At 36.0% G+C, this 18,936-nt stretch overlaps 1 protein-coding gene across 1 annotated transcript in view; it reads right to left on the bottom strand.

Moving 5' to 3' along the window:
- The window catches only part of UNC79 (unc-79 subunit of NALCN channel complex), a 214,070-nt gene that overhangs the window by 168,693 nt on the left and 26,441 nt on the right, over window positions 1–18,936 (bottom strand). Inside the window, exons 2-4 of the mRNA XM_039884084.1 lie at window positions 12,580–12,700; window positions 5,657–5,961; window positions 2,229–2,399 (exon numbers count right to left, since the gene is read on the bottom strand). Coding sequence (XP_039740018.1) covers window positions 2,229–2,399; window positions 5,657–5,961; window positions 12,580–12,700 — 597 coding nt within the window. The remainder of the gene's footprint in view (window positions 1–2,228; window positions 2,400–5,656; window positions 5,962–12,579; window positions 12,701–18,936) is intronic.

Genomic DNA, 18,936 nt, shown 5'->3' with positions numbered 1-18,936 from the left:
ATTCATTTTAACAAGATTAATCTGGAACTGATCTCCTCCACCTCTGAGTTTGTGTCTTTGTATCTACCCTGTGAAGGAACAAGTACAAAAGAACACCTGAATGTTTAATAGAATTTGGCTTTATGGTTAGTATTATGATTTATTTTTGAAGATTTAAATATGACAAAGATAGGCTACTGCTGAACCACAGGAATAGTGAAGAGAAATGAATGTCAGAACTAAAGCGACTAAAATACCAGAACAACGAGATAAGGGAACCAGATCAACAACCGGATGACGCGAAGATATGTGTCTCTTACATAAAACAAGATTGATGTTATTTCACCTAGATTATTAATGCCAGACATAACCTTAGAGATGGGACATTTTTTCCAAACCTCTCCTTTACAGCTGGAAAAAAAAAAAAATGGAGTTCCAGAGACATAAGCAACTTGCTCATACCATTAAATGAACACCAAGTCACTCCACGAATAAACACTAAAATTCACACAAATGTCCTAAACTCAGTTTACTCTTTTGTTCTCTTCAGTTGCCAAAGTTCACATATTTAGATAAGTAAGGATTCCAATGTGACTACAAAGCATGTTTTGGAGTCTATGTTTCTAATTAAGTTAAAATTCATAAACAAGGGTGGAGAAACAAATTGCCTGGTGTCACAATGCTCGATTACTCTTAAGTATAACTTCGGAAACCCAATATATTCAATGCCTCTCCCAAAATTATTAACTTATTCCTGAGAAGTAGGAATACAGTGAGTTAAATTATTAAAAAGGTACAGTCTCACCTTCTATTCTTTAAAAAAAAAAAATCATATGCCTAAGTTTAACAGTTAATGTATTTTTTTAATGACTATACAATTCTAAAACTGTAACAATAAGCAAGCACTCGTCAGTAAGGTTACATAGAACAAAAGAAGAGAACGATCAAATATTCTATTATTTGATAGGTAAAATCAATCTGCTAATTTTTTGAATCACGATATAATTTAGACGGAAGTCAGACTCTTTGGTTAAAAGACATGAAAACTTCATTCCAAAGCTAAAATTAAAGCTGATCATAAAATACATAAATGTGGCTCAAAGGTACATATGTTTACAGAGCAACAAATTTAATAATACCATAAGTACACAACATTAAAATGGTGAGAAATGATCACTAGGAACTGAAGGTGACCTATAAAGGTATTTTTATAGAACAAGAATTGAGAGAAGTAAACCAACACTTACTGAACACCGGACACTGCGCTAGCACCTTACCAGTTTCTGGATTAATCATCTCAATTATCACAACCCCGGGAGGCAGCTATTATTATTATTCTCATTTTACAGGTAAGAAACAGAAAGGTCGGATAACTTGCCTAACATCACACAACACAGCTAGTTGGTAGCAAAGCTGTGATCTGACTCAAGATCGATTTGATTCCTAAATCCATAATCTTTTCAGATTATTCACCGAAATATAGATTAATTCATAATCCATTTCTTTTAAAAAATAATTTAGAAGGATTTTGATCATAAAAACCACAACCCAACATTTGTTTTCTTTGCTCTCATGTCTGGAAAGCCTGAAGAATTAAGTCAAACGTAATGTGAAATAAAATTCAAATCATGTTCCACGTTTATAACAGTACCTTGCACATGAGTCACAAATTGTTTTCATAAATTTTTCTCACTTTATCATCACAACACCCCTATGAGAGAAATCTGATGCTATAGCCTCATGCTGGAGATGAGGTTTCAACTCTGCAAGTTACCCAGCATCACAGGGCAGATCACAGACAGAGCTGAGTCTAGAACCTACATGTCCTGACTCTCTATCTGTTGCTCTTCCCATCACACCCTTCTGCCTTCAGGTACAAAAGATAAGAATTTCTTTATCTGAGGCAACACTCTCTCCACTGTTCTTTACAAAGTAGCAAAAACACCATAACTAATATGTAAGAAATATAGACTGTACCTTGACATATGAATATGTACCTTGACATATTCTTTCTTCCTATTTCATAAGATCAAACTATGTGAATAAAACAATTCTAAGATATAATCATCTTCTATGTCTTTGATTTTCACCATAATAATCATGCTGAAACAACTGAATTTAAATCATGGCACACATACATAGCAAGTGACTTCATTATAATCTGAAAATCTACAGCCTAAAACAGCAAAAGTAATTTCCATTTGTACAATACATAAAAATAATCTAGTATTAGGTAAGACTGAACTTACAGATAGCCATTGGTAGAAAAGATGTGCTAAGATATTCAATAATATCCTTGTGCAGAAATGGAGGAAAGGTAGCTAACGTTGATATCATCGTGTAGGGCAAAGTACTCAGAATATCATCATTGAGAAAGGGTAGCAAACATGTAGTTGTATAAAATATCGACTGTCCAAGATCTACAAAACAAAATCAAGTAGTCAGTCACTGAATATTTTGCCATTTAACAAAATATGCTAATTTTACATTGTGAGTTTTTATGAACAGGTTGAAACTATAAGCAACTATTGCTCCCTTCCTATTAAGAGTTCTGAAACATACAGCTCAGCGTTGTGCATAATCAGACAGCATTTGCTCAATAAATGACTGATGAATGACTGCATTAGGAAATATAAATGTCTATTATATGAGCTCTTCCTCAACACTTTATCAATCTTCAGTAATACTTGGTATTCATATTACTCCTCGATTTCATATGTAAAAGCACTTTCATCATGATAATGAACTCTGAAATCCCTCCAGCATTCTTACCTCCATTACAGTTCACACACAATAACTGTGGCACAAGGATGTTAAATTATTTCCTGCTGGAAGTTTTTAAAAATTCAAGGGCAAGACTGGAAATAAAACCAGGCTATTTCTGCTCCATCAACCAAACCACAGTCTTCCTACATCTGGAGTCCTGGGCAATGAGGTGACTTGTATCACCTCATTTGAGTATAATGACAGGTTGAGCATGCACTAAAGAAAGGAAGTCATAAAGCGATGCTGCATGACCCTGTGCATTTAGTTACCAATTACCACGGGAGGACATGCCACTTACTAATACTCTTTCTATCAAAATTTTAAAATGGGGATAGGAACAGTACCTACCTCACTTCATTAGAAGGATTGTTAGGAGGTTTAAACGAGATAAACGTAAAGTGCTTAACATAGCATGTAATGTGTGCTCCACAAATATTAGCCATTACTATTAATATTAATATTGTTACCATTATTATTATTACCTGCACAAGGAGTAAAAATAGAGGACATTCAAGAAACACAACTATTTAGCTTTAGAATGCATGTAGATCAAATCCCATTACACTGAATATATATTTTGATATTTCTGGACCTCCCAATATATAGGTCATCAGCCAAGGCTTGACAATAATGACTTTGACCATTTCCATACCCATTGTAAAAGAAAATTATTAGACTTCTTTGTTTTGTAGCAGATTTACCTGCTTAGTGCTATTTTGATGCCCCATGTCATTTCTGATTATCATTAGAATTAATATGCCATATCGACAAGCAATCAACTGACAACAGAGCGGAAGTAGCCACACTGTACACTGGGGAACGAGTGTCAGTCAACCTGGGGCTCAAACCGATGAAACAAAAATCCACAGGTGGCTCACTAATAATTAACCGAGGCTCTGCATAAAAAGTCAGGTCAGCTGCATTTTAGCCTAGTTACAGAACTAGGACAGACAGGAGCCTGAGACCCCACTTGGAATATTTTTCATATGAGGAAACTGAGGCCTGGAGAAAAGGAAGTGACTATCCAAGACCACCTAAGAGTTAGTAGCTGAACTGAGACAAAAATGTGATTCTTTCCAGTAACCTGCACTGCCCCATGTACAGACACAGCCTCTAGCCCTAGTGCAGTGGTTCTCAGACTCGGTGTACAAATCAATCACCCAGAGAGCTTGTTCAAACTTGGATCCCTAGAACCCATCCCTTGGTAATTCTTATTCAGAAGTTCCAGCGTGGGACCCAGAACTCCATATTCCAACCTCCCTCAGTCATTCTGATGTTGTTCGGATCACATTTAGGGAAACAACGCTGCACTGTTTTTAATTCTAAAGGATGGTCTAGTGAGTTTTTCCTATCTTCTGAGCTCTCTTCTGCAGAACAAGAGCACAGCATGTATGTAGACCACGGCGAAGAGGAACGTCACAAAATAGCTGTAGGTATAAAAGCAAAAATACAACTCATGCCCCCTGAAATCGTCATGATTTACACATTAATTGCAATTAAATGGGTTGTGAGTTACCAAACTGAATGCTTTTATCTTAATCAAGGGGCTTTGAAGAAAAAGGACAGCTGCCCTAACACAGTGGCCCATCCCAGGACCAGGCAGGTCCACGATGACCTCAGGACTGGTAGTCGCAAAAGAAAAGCACTGACGAGCTCACCACCTCAGTAAGCTCTAGAAGCCTCATGTTCAAAGAGGCTTTTTGAACTCCTTTAAGTTCTGAGCTGGTACAGGATCACCATAAAAGTAACTTGGCTTAAAACAGCTACAAAATTATACAATAAGCAAATTTACAAATTTCTATATTTTTTATATTCACTAGAATACAGAATTGTAAGTATAAGAAAAACAAATTCAATAATCATTATTTCATCATTTTTATGAAAATAGATTTTTTTTATATTTTTTAAATTATGAACATATCTTACTAAATAAACCATTTAGCATTCTCTTAGGAGAGTCAACCATAACTAAAAGGCAAAATAATCCCCACCACCCACCCATTTCCCAAATTCCGATATTTCTGTACAGTGAAACTTTGGTTATCATACTTCCATAAACCAAATTATCAGTGCTTTCAAGTTAAAACAACTGATGTTTTAAAAGTTGACTTTCTGCAAAAATCCCTTTTCTTACTGTATGGTTTTTCATTTAGTTCACTCGAATATAATGTTGAATAGTTAAGGAAGAGATTATTGTTGTACACCTTTTTGTGGGTTAGAATAATTTAATAAACAAACGAGAAAATGAAATTGACTAAAGACACAGTAGAAAGGGGAAGAGTTTGGTTTTCTTGGGTTTCTGTACACTATACACCATATACAGCATATAGCACCATGAGACACTGTACCACTTGGCCAACATTTTATAATTAACTATGGATTGTTCATTAAACCTGGAAGAGTTCTTAGAGATTTCTTCTTTTTTTTAAAGAGATTTCTTCTTATCTAACCTGCTAGGTTAGATAAGACAGGAAAAAATGAGTCCCAGAGAGATTCTGTGATTTGCGCCCCCTCCAAAAAAAAACACAGAATTAGTCTGTGCATTCGACCTGCTCTTTAAGCTCTACCTCTTATATTTTCAGGGGGGCAAATTTTTAAGTCTCAGCTCACAAATCATTTCAACAAGAGTCTCCATGATAAGCAAATCAGGGGAGAAGAGATAAATTCCTGTTACAGTCTTCCTCCTTTCCCTGGCCCATTCCCCCGCCAACGCAAGCCCACTTGGATAACATCCCTCTGGCCATAAAACAGCAAAAAATGTTAGAATGGGAAACGCCATAATTAAGTTTCACTGTAAGAAAGGCTCTAGCCACACAAAGACTTTTCAAGCAATTTATTCCATTAACAACAACAGTCTCCAGCATCCGTAAACAAACGTGTACATTTCCAAAGTTTCCGATTAAATGCTCACCGTGTTGGCCATGCTGTAGTAAAGGAACTAGATCCAGGAGAGTCACCAAAGTCACGTAGAGGCCTTGATAGTCCAAAGAAGGGTAGTCTGACAAGTGAGCATCACGACTTTGCAGGCCACGTTCAGAGGGAGCATCTCGCAGGACGCTGTAAAGGAGGGAGCGAGTAACAGTAGGGTTGATGGAACTGACCTGCGGTCTTAGAGATGGGGTGAGTGGGAATGGCACAGGAAAAAGACACATGGTCATGGGCACTGTCAAATTGGAGGCATCTTGGTTTTCCTTCTTCCCTGTGCGGGACAAAATGCTGTTGGGGGGACAAAGAAAAAAAAGAGACAACAAAGACACAAAGAACAGCACATTACATTGAAATGACACTCTAAAACAAATAATAAAACACCAGATACATCCCACATAAGATGCAATTGCCACACTAGCACCATCTACAAATCTAGTACGGGTCACAGAGCTTCAGGCTCAGATACCAATAACGCAAGGTTGATTTTGTGGAAGTTGCATTGCATCTCATGTGTTATCTGGTTAGTAAGGAGCAAAAATATAAAAATGCATGTTTCAGTGCCAAACCCATGTTTCACAGTTTATCGATTCAGTGAAGGAGAGGTTTCCTGGAAAGAAAAACAATGGCTTTGTCTAATGAGTTAGGGCTTTTATGTTTAATTAAAAGGAGCTTTCAAAGCAAAGGAAATTTTCAGCAGACTGTCTTAATCGGGTAAACAAAAACTTGCAAAATATAGGTATGGCACTTGCAGAAACATGTTTTAGCAAAGAATAAACATGTGTGTTTATTAAGAAAGTCTTAAAAATCACATGTTTATTGCATCAAAATAATGTCTATATGTATATTATGATACTGTTTCATGACATTCTGTCAGTATCATTTGAGATAATGAAGTTTAAACAGGCATATGAATTTAGAAATAATACATATTTCTAAAATGTTAGCTAAACTACATTGGAAAGCTGTAAAATAATATATATTAGATGGTCCATAGCATATGTTGTGAACTAATGGTAATGGTTATTTATGTGTGTTTTTTTAATTTTGCATGTTGGGGAGGAAACATTTTATTTTGTGAACACAAACAGTGGTTTATTAAATAGTTATCTTCAAAATTCTAAAGACTAAGCAAGCAGTATCTATCATGTAGCTGCATATCATACAATAAGATCTCATATATTATTGCTACTACTTACGTTAATATTCAACAAAACTCACTAAAAAACTAGAGGAAAGATAATTTAGAAGTTAAAAAAGTTTAATGGGAATAAAAATAAAATCTAAAAATAAACTGGCTTTCTCTTAGCCTTCGTTTTTAAATAAAAACCTTTTAGTAAAACTGACAAAGCAGAAAAGTTGTTCATTTAAAAATAGAAGATATGACTGCTTAGTCAAATGTTTAAGTTTTTTAAATTAGGTCATACTATTTATCATTAAAGATAACAGCTACACATTACAATGATAATATATATCTGCTGCTCTTAAAACGTGCTTATATGTTAATCGCAATAGGTAAGAATTTATAAACGCTTCATTACATGAAAATAACCTTGTTTTACACTTATTCTATGTGGATCAAACATTACTAAGTTCTTATTTAATAATATTACATTTGCGATTTTACGGTGATGTGAAGAATTGGTTAGTGTCAGGCATGCTTGCTATTTCAAGTTTACATTTGTTTTAATATACTCTTAGTGCAAAATATGTTACAATGTAAGAAGAATGACTACATGCTTTTTACTTTCCATGTGCCTAATTTACCTCAATTTCCTTTGTCTTCTGTTACCCAATGTCCAGGGAAAAACAATTAATAATAATACAAATAATTTCAGAATAGTTATATAATACTTCTCAGCAATAAATAACTTAAGATTTAGTGTAATTTTTTTTACTTTTAAAGGGATTTAATTTACCTTTCTGTGTGTGTGATGTATTTAACTTTGTAAGCTTATACTTTACAATGGGATAATATCAACATTCCAGTTACCCCTGCCTGCCTTCATCTAATGTAAAATACCATCAGATTTTCCATCAGACTTTATACTTTCCTCATATAATTCAATTACACCTAAAAGTACCACCTTTCAATGTTATATTCTTGATAAGCCCAGTCACCAAAAATTTGTTTTAATCCTATGGGGTTCTATCCTACTGAAAATACCTTTAGAATCACAATGGATATAAGTCAGAAATATTATTTCCCAAACTTCAGTCCTAAATTAGCCGACTACCAGCATCTTTTCAAAATTACAAGATGTGGATCTTATAGGAGTGGTATATTATTTTGCCATAGAGAATAAAATTAGCTATATATCGTATATTAATGCCATCTTTAAAATTAAGTACAGTGCTCTTGTCAAACTTTTTCTCGGTAGGGGAAATATAGCACATTTTTTCAAATATACATTAGTATTTTTCCAAAGTTTGATATCATTTAACAAACACTAAGTCAAATCAACTTTGGAGACTCTACGTTGATATTTTTCCCTTCCTGTACATGCAGGATTCCCAAATGATAGCAGCAATGACTTCATACATGCAGGGAGGGAAGAATGTCAGCATTGAAACAGTAAAACTTCTCTCTCACTGCCTTTAGATTTAATAAGTAGGTGAGGTTGAGGGGAAAATGGCTGAAGATGAGCTATCCATGAAACCAGCTTTAAATTATCATTCATGTTTCAATGTAAGGAAATGTTTTCATTTGTGGAAAAACTTAAGAAGGGCTCATGAATAAATGTACAATGCATTGTGATTTTATGATGTTTTGTGAAGTTTATTCAGAAAAAAAAAATTATTTCCCCAACCAAACTGTCTAACTCGGGAATGATAAAACCATCTTCCCCACTGAAATTCCTTTCCAGAGGTCTGCACACCCAACCAGAAAGAATACCCTGCTCAGAAGAGTTTGACCCAGCAGCCAACTTTTCACCTTTCCTTTTCCCTCCTGAGATCTTCTTTAAGAAGCATTTATTTCCAGCATCAAGAGAAATCAAGAGAAGAAGACCTCTGTGGGTGTGGGGAAAAGATGAGAAGTGGCCCTGAGGTATTTATAGCACAGAAAATTATTACATAAAATAAGCCTTCCATAAGATTATGAATTTTGACATTCAAGTTGAATTTATGTACTAAACAAAATTTATTTGACCATGCTATGCCCTAAAGTTACTCTGTGGACTTCAAATCAATAAGTTGAAGGTCTATATATTCTCCCTAAATAATTAGAAATTACAAGTCAATTCAGATTATTGAATTGAGGCTAGAATCTCTTTTAAAAAACATATAAAACTTTTTCTGAAGAGCTAGCAGCAAGTAGCTTTCCCTTATCATACTTAATGATTTTTAGAAAGACATTATGCACTAGCAGCTTGAATGGCATGAGAAGAGAGAGAGATCTAGGAAGAAAATCTAAAAGAATGTTTAACATAGGAAGACTGAAAAACTTTAAATGTTCTGCCAGGTGAAAGGCAAGATCCTTAAAGAAGACCTTAGATGTTTAAAACATGGCCCCAGAATGCTTCTAATATAAAATGGACAGAAATATCTGTAGTGATGAGGGGGGATTAAACTAGATGATCTTCGTAGTTGCTTCTAACACTAAAAGCAAACAAAAAACTAACCCCTTGAGTTTTGTGTAAACTGAGTGTCCACTCCTACACTTAGGTCCCTACTAAATTAAAATGAGTACAACTCAACACTCAGATGAAATTTTACCCAGGATCCCAGGTCACTGCTAGATGAAGTAAATGTTATTGAAGGGTTCCTGCAATGGATGAAATCTGAACTAAAGTCAATTCAATTCAACAAATATTTACTGATCCTCTTCTAAGAACCAAACACTGATCTAGGATCAAGGGCTAGCGAGCTGAATAACACACACGACTCACCTGCTAACCTAGAGTTTAGGAGAACTCCATGAACTCTAACATGAGTCTAATTATGAGCTAAGTGAACATTCGTCAACTATTCAACTGCTGATATAGTCAGTTAGGCCAACATGTAATCTCTCCTCTCCTGTGGGTTAAATTAATTGAAGTTAAACAGCTAGGCTAAACTCTGCCTTTGGAAATATGTACAAACGCTACTGAAATCAGTGAAAGTTACATGCATGCATGAAAAACAGAGGATTATTATTCTAAAAATGAAATTCTGACTCAAATGCAGCTGCTGGAACTTCAAGTTACATATTTTAACCAAAATAATAATAATTTTAACTTCCTTGGGAATACCCAAATAGATAAGCAGAGGGTTACTCTGCGAGAATTCATCTCTAATTCTTTCTTCTTGGTCTCTTCCAAGAATCTGAATTCTGAAAGCAAGAAGTGCTTCTGAATGTAAAAATTATATAAAATGCAAAGGGAACCATCTCGTTTGTAAATAGAAAATCTTACTGTAAATACTCTTGGACACCAAATACTTAGGCCATCTTATTTGTCATGAACTTTCTAATCTCATAAATTAAATGAAAAAAATAAATACGATTGTTATGGATGTATATACCAACAGTGAAAGTGGTCATAACTTAGTCTAATATATAGGGCAATAGTTGTAAGTTCTGTATTTCCGGTAAACAAAAGAGATGAAAAAGGTTAAAAAAGAAAAAAATAAAAAGCTGAAGTAGGCAAAAGGAAGAAAGAAAATGCACTAGAGTCAGCCCAAGAGTTAAATCTGTAAGTATTCAAGCCCAACCTGTGACATGTTGCATTCCTCGGTATTTTTTCCTTCCTCCCACTTCGTGCATATGTGTGTGCGTGTGTGTCCTACAGGCTGTCAACTCTTCCCTGACCTGCTATCTGCAATGAATTGCTGAACAGGAGATAACACTAAAACACCTGGGAATTGAAACGCTGTCCATATCACCTCAGGTACAGTTCAATGTAATTTCCAAAAAGATGGTAAATCTGAGCACTAGGCACTTCATTTCTTCCCTTTATCTCAAAGAAAGCCAGAACTGCGGATGCTGTTAATGGATGTTGGCATTCTCAAAGGCCAAACCAAGGTGTCACTAAAAGAAGTGCCCCTGTACTATGATGACTAGTAGTACTAAGAAGGAACAGTATAACATAATTGTTGTGAGCTTGTGCTATGGATTAGAACCACCAAGGTCAAATCCTTTTCCAATACTCACTAGATATGTACCTCTGAGTAATTTATTTAACCACTCTATACTTTTGTTTCATTATCTGTAAAATGGGTATAATAGTACATTTACTTCATAGAGTTATTGTAAAGGATTAAATGAGATGACACATGTAAAGTGCTTAGGACAGTGCTTGACACATAAAATTACTATTATTAGTCTACAATATTACTATGATAATGATAGCTATTGTTGCTATTACCATTAATGGTAACTGTTGATGTCTCCCTTTGAAAACTCAGCTCAATTGCACAGAATTTTTTCCAACGGCCACTTGAACAAACTACCTTAACATGTTTCAGCATTAAAACGCTATCACCTATGATCATATTCCAATGACCCACTGCTCAAGAAAATGGAATCTTCATGTTTTGCAAACATGACTTTAGTATCCTGAATTTCTTAACTGTTTGGCACAATGACTAAGACCCTAAATGATAAGCTTCAAAGAGCCAACTAGGATGTCACAGTTTCTTTGCAAATGGAACTGAGAATTTGCTTCTTACTGAAAAGTGCCTCTCAATTTGACAACTTTCAGAATTTATGATAAAGGAAAGTTTCCCATTGAGAACCCCGACCTCACAGACGAAAGAAGAAATCAAAAGAACAGAATGAGATATCTTGGTGTATAAACTTATCTGATTATTACTATGAAAACTGAGCTAATTATTCCACTGCAATTTGAAAAGAAGGGAAATATCCTATAACAAGGTCCTAAATTCACTGTGCAAGTATGAAATCTATGAATCTGAAATATAGAATCCCTTTGATATAGAAGAGGGACACTAAAGGTGCTAAGGAAGAAAAGATATTCCAAGGAATAAGAACAATGAGGACACAGGACTACAGGAGACTGACTAATAACTGACTCGACCGTGTGAAGCTTCTTTCTGCAAAGCGTTCAGTCTGCCCGTGGCAACGCCTTAGACCACTAGGAACTCCACTGCCTCTATGTCACTCCAAATTGGTGTTCTTTCCCTAATACCTGTCTTACAAAACTTTTGCTGTTGTGTAGCTAGAGAAACAGCAACAAGTCAATTTATGTATTTCCAAAATCAGATCTGGAAGAGAGAAGATCATGGTAATGGAAGAGACTAAGCCTCAGAATTTAATGGAAAGTTAAGTGTTCCCCAAACGATTGAGTCTTTCCTTGAAAGGCTCATGTTTGTCTGCTTGATTGTCCTAATGAGAACTGTGAAGCAGATAGGTCCCTCCTGTCTCTTCTACCTTATAGTAAAAGCAGACAGTATTGGTTTTTCTTTCCTGGTCCTCCGTCGAATTTCTATATCAATGATAAAGCATGTCGAACACTTGAAGTGTTACACGGATTAAAAATAATTGTTATTACCATATATTATACTTCAAGAAATAGAAAATACTACTGATGAACCTAAAATGCTACATAATTCTATTTTCTTTAAGACAGTAAGTGCTCTCTATTCTTAATTTTAGCAATGGAGGTTCTCCTTTTAATGCCACTCGGTGTTACCGCCAGACATATAAGTGTTATCACTGTGTTAATCTCTTGAAGAGATGTTCGACTGAGGAAAGCAGGCAGTAGCCATGCCACCCATTTTTTTTTTCACTTGGGCCTGTGATCTGATCTACTATATACACTCAGAGAACTTGAGTCCAGACTCTTCTGGCAGAGCTCTAGAAAACATAAAGCCCTTCGAAACTTTGAGTCCAATAAAAATTTAGGTCCCAATCAATTCGGCAGTACTACCTAATAATTCTTTCAAAGCAGAGGATATTTTAAAGCTTACCTTAACAAGGTCTGAGAAAAGTATTTCAGGGTGTTTGCAATATCTGTTCCTGAAGGTACAGGGTAAATGTTGTGGAGAACCCGGTTATGATATTCCTGTAAGTACCGGATCTTGGAAGCAACTAGATAAAAGCAAAAAAAAAAGAAGAAGAATCATCTTGTAATATGTATTAGGTATATAGTTTTTTTTAATGATCAGATACAGAAATTTAATCAGTATTTTATGAAAAATATGTAAATTTTTACTAGAATTCCATGAGAGAAACAATTACAAAAGACCTTTAATTTCTTATAATTGTATTCAGCACACAAAATAATTTTTAGAAATCAGGTTTAATACCTTATTCACAAATTATTACTTTTTTATCATTAAAAAAGCCAGTACTCCAAATCATTTTATAATCACTACAAAGTCAGCTTATTATTAGGCAAATAATAATAGATATAAATCTCTGCTACCAGAGAATTATATTTAATATTGCTTAACTAAAACTGAAGGAGAAAACTCAAAGGTCTTTCAACACTCTAAAAGATCTAAAATATAGGAAGTCCGTTGCACAATGACATCCGTCAAAACCAGATTTTAACTCAGTAAGTGATCATAAAAGCATGTTTAATGAATGTTTGAATTTTAGAATGTGAGAATATTACGAATAGATTAACTTAGTGAGCATTAAATAAGAATACAATGGTTGGGTGGTAATAAAAATATTAAAAAATGAATGTCACATTTTTCCTCCAAGGAATTTCAGAAATTAGGAGACTTCCTAAGCTTTTTAGCTTTGCTGCCCAGATCTTCTCAAGATTCAGGAGGGACTAAATAGGCTTATTTACCCTCCTAGACCTACCTGGAGTCACCAGCATTGTCCACATTCCTGACCTGACCTTTGACCTGGCTGCAGTGAATGGCCCAGTTCTAGTCATTCCTCTTTGCAAATCCCAAGGGGCCATGATGATCAACGTCTCTCAGGTCTTCTCTTCCACAGAGCTCTCAACACTGTCCATTTGTCCTTTCAATCTTTAAGGCTACCAAGGGAGCCTTTTGGGTGGAATGGCTCACTGTCAGCAGTTAACAGAAGACATATCAAGTCCTGGAGAAGCAAGGCCGTGCTCTTCCCAACAGCCCATGGAAATAGGCTCCTGGATGCATTCTAACTGAAAGTCTGGCTCAAGCAACTTAAAGAACATCAAAATGCTTTTGATAAACGTAGGACATAGAATCACGGAATGATGAAATATCAAAACTGGAAGGCCCTTGGAGACCTTTTCCCAGAACCACTTCATTTAAAGACAGGGGAAATGAGGCATTAGGACGTCAACAGAAGAGCTAGACTAGGACTTACAAACTCTGACTCTCATCCAGTGTTCTTTCTGCTATGACATACTCTAGACTAAGATTCTGAAATGCACTCAATATGCAAATAGTGTGTTCACTGCCCGACCTCAAAGCAATTTTCAGCTGTTATTAGGTTTCTCATTGATTCTAAATCTCACATATACCATTTATTATATTTCCCTTTTCCCCTCTCTTACTACCTACACATTTCTATAATATGGTTAGCATTTTCCCAGAAAAATAAGTCTAGGTTGCAGATAATAATACCTTGTATTATTATATGTATATAATATATGTATATTATATATATAGCATATATATAATATAGGTGTATAGCATATCACCTCTGAAGAAAACAAGTTTATATCCATCATCTCAATTAACCCCATAAGTGTCTGGTTGTAAACTTGTTTCCTGAGATCAGGCAAAAATAAGCAATACTTGAAAATGTTTGAATTACACAATCTACAAAAATCCATTTTCCTCTCAGCATTTTTGACCTGCCATTCATCATTTTTTTCAATCGTATTACCCCCACATTAATACGTGGTTCCAAGTCTCAAATATTTAAGGTATGTGCTAGGCCAGTATATGCTTTCTGCTCACCCAGCATCACAGTAACGCTTTGTGACTGTGACTTTTTTCAAGCTTTAATATTCAGCAGGTTCCTATTGAGTGTTTCAGGAAAACCGTTAGTCATTCCACCATCTAAAAAAGGTATTGATAGTGCAGGTTGTGGACAATAAGTTCAAATGAGGAGAAAAGTCATGGATCCCCCAACTCAATGCTTGCTCATAATTCAAGAGCTACAAAACTGTCACTACAAAACAAAAGCAAGCATTTGAAATGTTCTTTTTATTGTTCCTTTTGTTAAAATGCAGTAATGACTCCTTTCAATGGGTATCCAACATGCAAGGAAATGCAGATAAGAGTCACACCCTTCTTTAAGATCTTTTAATATTTTACAAACATCACATATTTTACTTACCTGATTATTTTTCTATACCAGGTTGTAAATTTCTTGAAGGCAGAAACTATATCTTACTCATGTCTCTATCTCAAGCCTAATACACTGCCTGGCACGTAGTAGGCACTCGAGATATTTGTGGGATAAATGAACAAATGAATTATTACTTCAATAATAACACTTATCACTTGGAGGTTCTTTGCATATATACAAAGCTGTCTCTCACACTAGATTGTTGACTCTTTTTGTTCCTAGTGCCAGACATCTAGTAGGTGCTCAATAAATATTGATGTGTGAAGATGAAAAAAAGAAGGAAGAAAGAAAGGAGGAGGGAGAAAGAAGAACAAAGGGAGTGGTGAGCAATCATGAAAGACAATTTATAACAATGGCTGGAAAAATGTCCCTGCTAATTTCTGCATTGGTGACTGCAACGAAATCTTAGCAGGCATAGATTTCTCTAATTTCATATTCTCGACTGTTTAAGAACAGCCAGAAAGGTCCCTGACATATTGTAATTTGTAACTGTGCAGAGGATAACTCATTTACATTTCACCTTCGCACAGAAGAGATGGTCACTCGGCTGGTTAGCAAGCCCACGTGAGCACCCAGCAGCCTCATTGCAGCACACAGTTCTTGTTTTTTTCTCCAACCATATACCTGAATATGCGGGCTGGGGGGATGCAAATACATTATCCCCCACCTCAACTGACCCTAAGACAAACACTTTCATCCCTCTCCCCGCTCTTCAATATTCCTCCCAAACCTACTCTTTTCCTTACACTGTAAGAAAACAGAAGCCATTTGTTATGAAATGAATTCCCCACACACACACACTCATATATTGAAGTCCTAATTTCAAAATGTATTTGGAGATAAAGTCTTTAAAGAGGCGATTAAATTAAAATGAGGCTCTTAGAGTGGGCTTTAATCCAGTCTGACTGGTGTCCTTATAAGAAGAGGAGATTAGGACAGAGGAGAGATGCCAGGGATGCCTGTGCACACAGAAAAGGCCAAGCGAGGACACAGAGAGATGACAGCCATCTGCAAGCCAAGGAGACGGGCCTCGGGAGAAACCAACCTGCCGACACCTTCATCTTGGACTTCGGGCTTCAAGGACAGCGAGAAAATTAATTTCTGTTGTTTACATCACCTAGTCGGTGGTACTTTGTTACTGCAGCCCTAGCAGGCTGACTAATATGCCATCATAGAGGAAATTCTATACAACTATAAGTAAGAGCTAAGAGTCTGAGCTTTGAAATCAAACAGTTCTGGATTAAGATTTTTGCTCTATCTCCACTTAACCCCAGTGTCCTCCTCTGTAAAACGGGGATAATCATACAAACTTCGTGGGGCAATTGTGAATAATAAATCACTAACTGTGCCAGTCACTCGGCATAGTACCTAGCATACATCCAACATATAGTAGGTATCAAAAGGCTACCTGCATCTCCTTCTTTCCTTTTCCTGTCAAACATCAATCACACCACTATTGCTCTCCATGAACCAGTCGTCTCTCCTACATCATTAATCACTCCCTCCTTACTAAATCATTTCCATAAGCATTTCAATAATGTTCGTGAAAGGGAAAACAAAAAAACTCTTGGTAGACTTGACATTCCCTTCCAGCTATTGGCACCTCTCTTCAGAGCCAAGATTATAAAGTGTTGTGTACACTCTCATGTCTCCATCACTTCCAATGCTTTCTTGGTTTCCACCTCCACCACTGCACTGAATCTGCTTTTCCACCATCATCTAGAGCCTCCATGTTGCCAAACTCAATGGGCACTTCCCAGTCATCATTTCACCAGACCATTCAGCACGTTCCATACAGTCAACCCTTCCCTCCCTGAAACTCTCCCACTGGCTTCCCACATTCTCCTCGTCTTCCTCTCACCTCCCTAGTGTATCCCTCTCCATGTGCTTTGCCATCTCCCCCATTATTTTATGTTTAAATGTTGGAATTCCTCAGGGCTCATCTCTAGACTCTCCATCTGTCTCTCTCCAAATACTCTGCACAGGCAATCCCATCCATCCACAAGGCTTTCAGTGCTGTCTGTGCCACTTACTCTTAACAGTATCTCCACCCTGGGAAGCTCTTCTGAGTAATAGACTTCATTTATTCAATTTCTCCATTGGAAATCTTATAGCTATCATAAAGCAAACATGTCCAAGAATGAGTTTTTATCTCTTCCTTCACCCCCCAAAACACTCCTGCTCCACCATCTATGAAATCCAGCAAGTCACTCCGACAAAGTATTCTGAAAATCATCTTTGACAGCACCTATTCCTTCTCCCTCACTCCCTTAATCCAATCTGTCACTAAGTCCCTTCAATGCTACCACCAAAATATACCTCCAAACTGTCTTCTGTTCTTTATGTTCACTATCATTACTGGCACCATCATTTCCTGATCAGATCAATTCTAACAAGCCTCTGAACTCATCTTCTCGGTTCTCTCTTGCTTGTCTCCAGCTTTCTCCTCAGAGCAGCCAGAGATCTTTTTGAAATATAAATGGGTTTTTGCAAATCTTTCAGTGGCTGCCCACTGCCCTCAGGATAAAACCTACAATCCTTAACATATTATACCAGGTCCCTGCCTACTTTCCAACCTCATGTTATACCACAAAAGCCAGACATACAAAGCTATTTTTGCCTGAACATCTTTATACGTGCTTGTCCCTCTTCCTAAAAAGTTCTTCCCTCCATATTTTGTCTGGCTAACTCCTATTGAAACTTTAAGGCGGCCTTGAAATGTCACATTCCCGTGGAAGTCTTTGCTGATTTCCCTGTCTAAATTGATTCCCTGACCTCCACGCCCATTTTCCTCTGTTACAATATCCTATTTTTTTACAGTAGTTAGCACAGTTATTTGGGTGCTTGTTGACTATCTCTCCCAAGTGAAAGGAGGTTCCAAGAACTGGCTCTTGTTCACCACTGTTTCTGCCCAGTGACTAGTCGGTGCTGAATGCTGGGTCTTAGTAAGGATAAAAAGAAAAGAAGGGAGATAGCGGAGAGTAGATATTGGCAGTGGTTCAACTTTGTTTCTTTATGAAAATGGCCAAGAAAGCCCACTGATAAAGCTGTGATGAAAACAAACAAAAACACACACACACACACGCAAAAGCAGGGAGGGGGAGTCTGAGAAAGTGATGATTTTTATCCAGGCATACACGAGTCTAATCTCTACTGGCTTCTACTCATCCTATCTTCACTATTTCATCAAAGTTTTGCCACATTTTGAGAGAAAAAGCCACAAAAGAAAAATCGAGTCATTCGTTTTAGGCAAAGATATAAGAAGATTTTAACAAAACTGAGATCATATAATACATAAATTTTAAATCATTTTTCTTTAAAATGTCACTAAATATTTTTAAGTGTGACCTACTCTCATTTTTAAATTTTGAATTGTCTATGCTCATAACCTGAAAGTAAAAAATCCAGGTAAGCATGATGAAGAAAACTAAAATCACCTCAAGGCCCACTATTCAGAGACAACCTTAGTTAATAGTTTGGTGTATTATCCTTCTAGAAAATTTTCTCTGCAAAAATATACATTCACAAAAATAGAATTTTCCTGTATATAGTTTTAGAGCCTGCTTTTCTTACTTTCTATATCAGAAGTACATTTCTGTATCATCATTCTAATGGCTTTATAATTTTCCTTTATGCAAAGGAATCATAATTTATTTCACCAAACACCTGTTTGTGAAATTTTGGGCTATTTTTCACTATTCTATTCGATGCTGCAAAGAATATCTTTTTAAATATGTGCACACATTTTCAGTTATCTCCTTAGAATAATTTTTTAATTGTAGAATTACTGAGTCAATAGGAAATATTCATTTTAAAGCTCTTGGTAATAATTGAGAATTTCATTTCAGAAAGACAGTATTTCTTACATAGCAGTAGTATACATATGAATAATAATGCTTATTGCATAGCCACTATTTTTTTGAATGTACTCTATTTATCAGGTGCTCTATATACATTATCTTCAATCCTTACAATAATTTTTTTTTTTTAGGCGAGGCAACCCTTGGTTGACCTCACAGATT

The sequence above is a fragment of the Pteropus medius genome, unplaced genomic scaffold, assembly GCF_902729225.1.
Source record: "Pteropus medius unplaced genomic scaffold, Ma_sr-lr_union100, whole genome shotgun sequence".
NCBI classification, from domain to species: domain Eukaryota; kingdom Metazoa; phylum Chordata; class Mammalia; order Chiroptera; family Pteropodidae; genus Pteropus; species Pteropus medius.
Note: the sequence above shows the minus strand (reverse complement) of the source record. Positions and strands in the feature narration are given on the sequence as shown.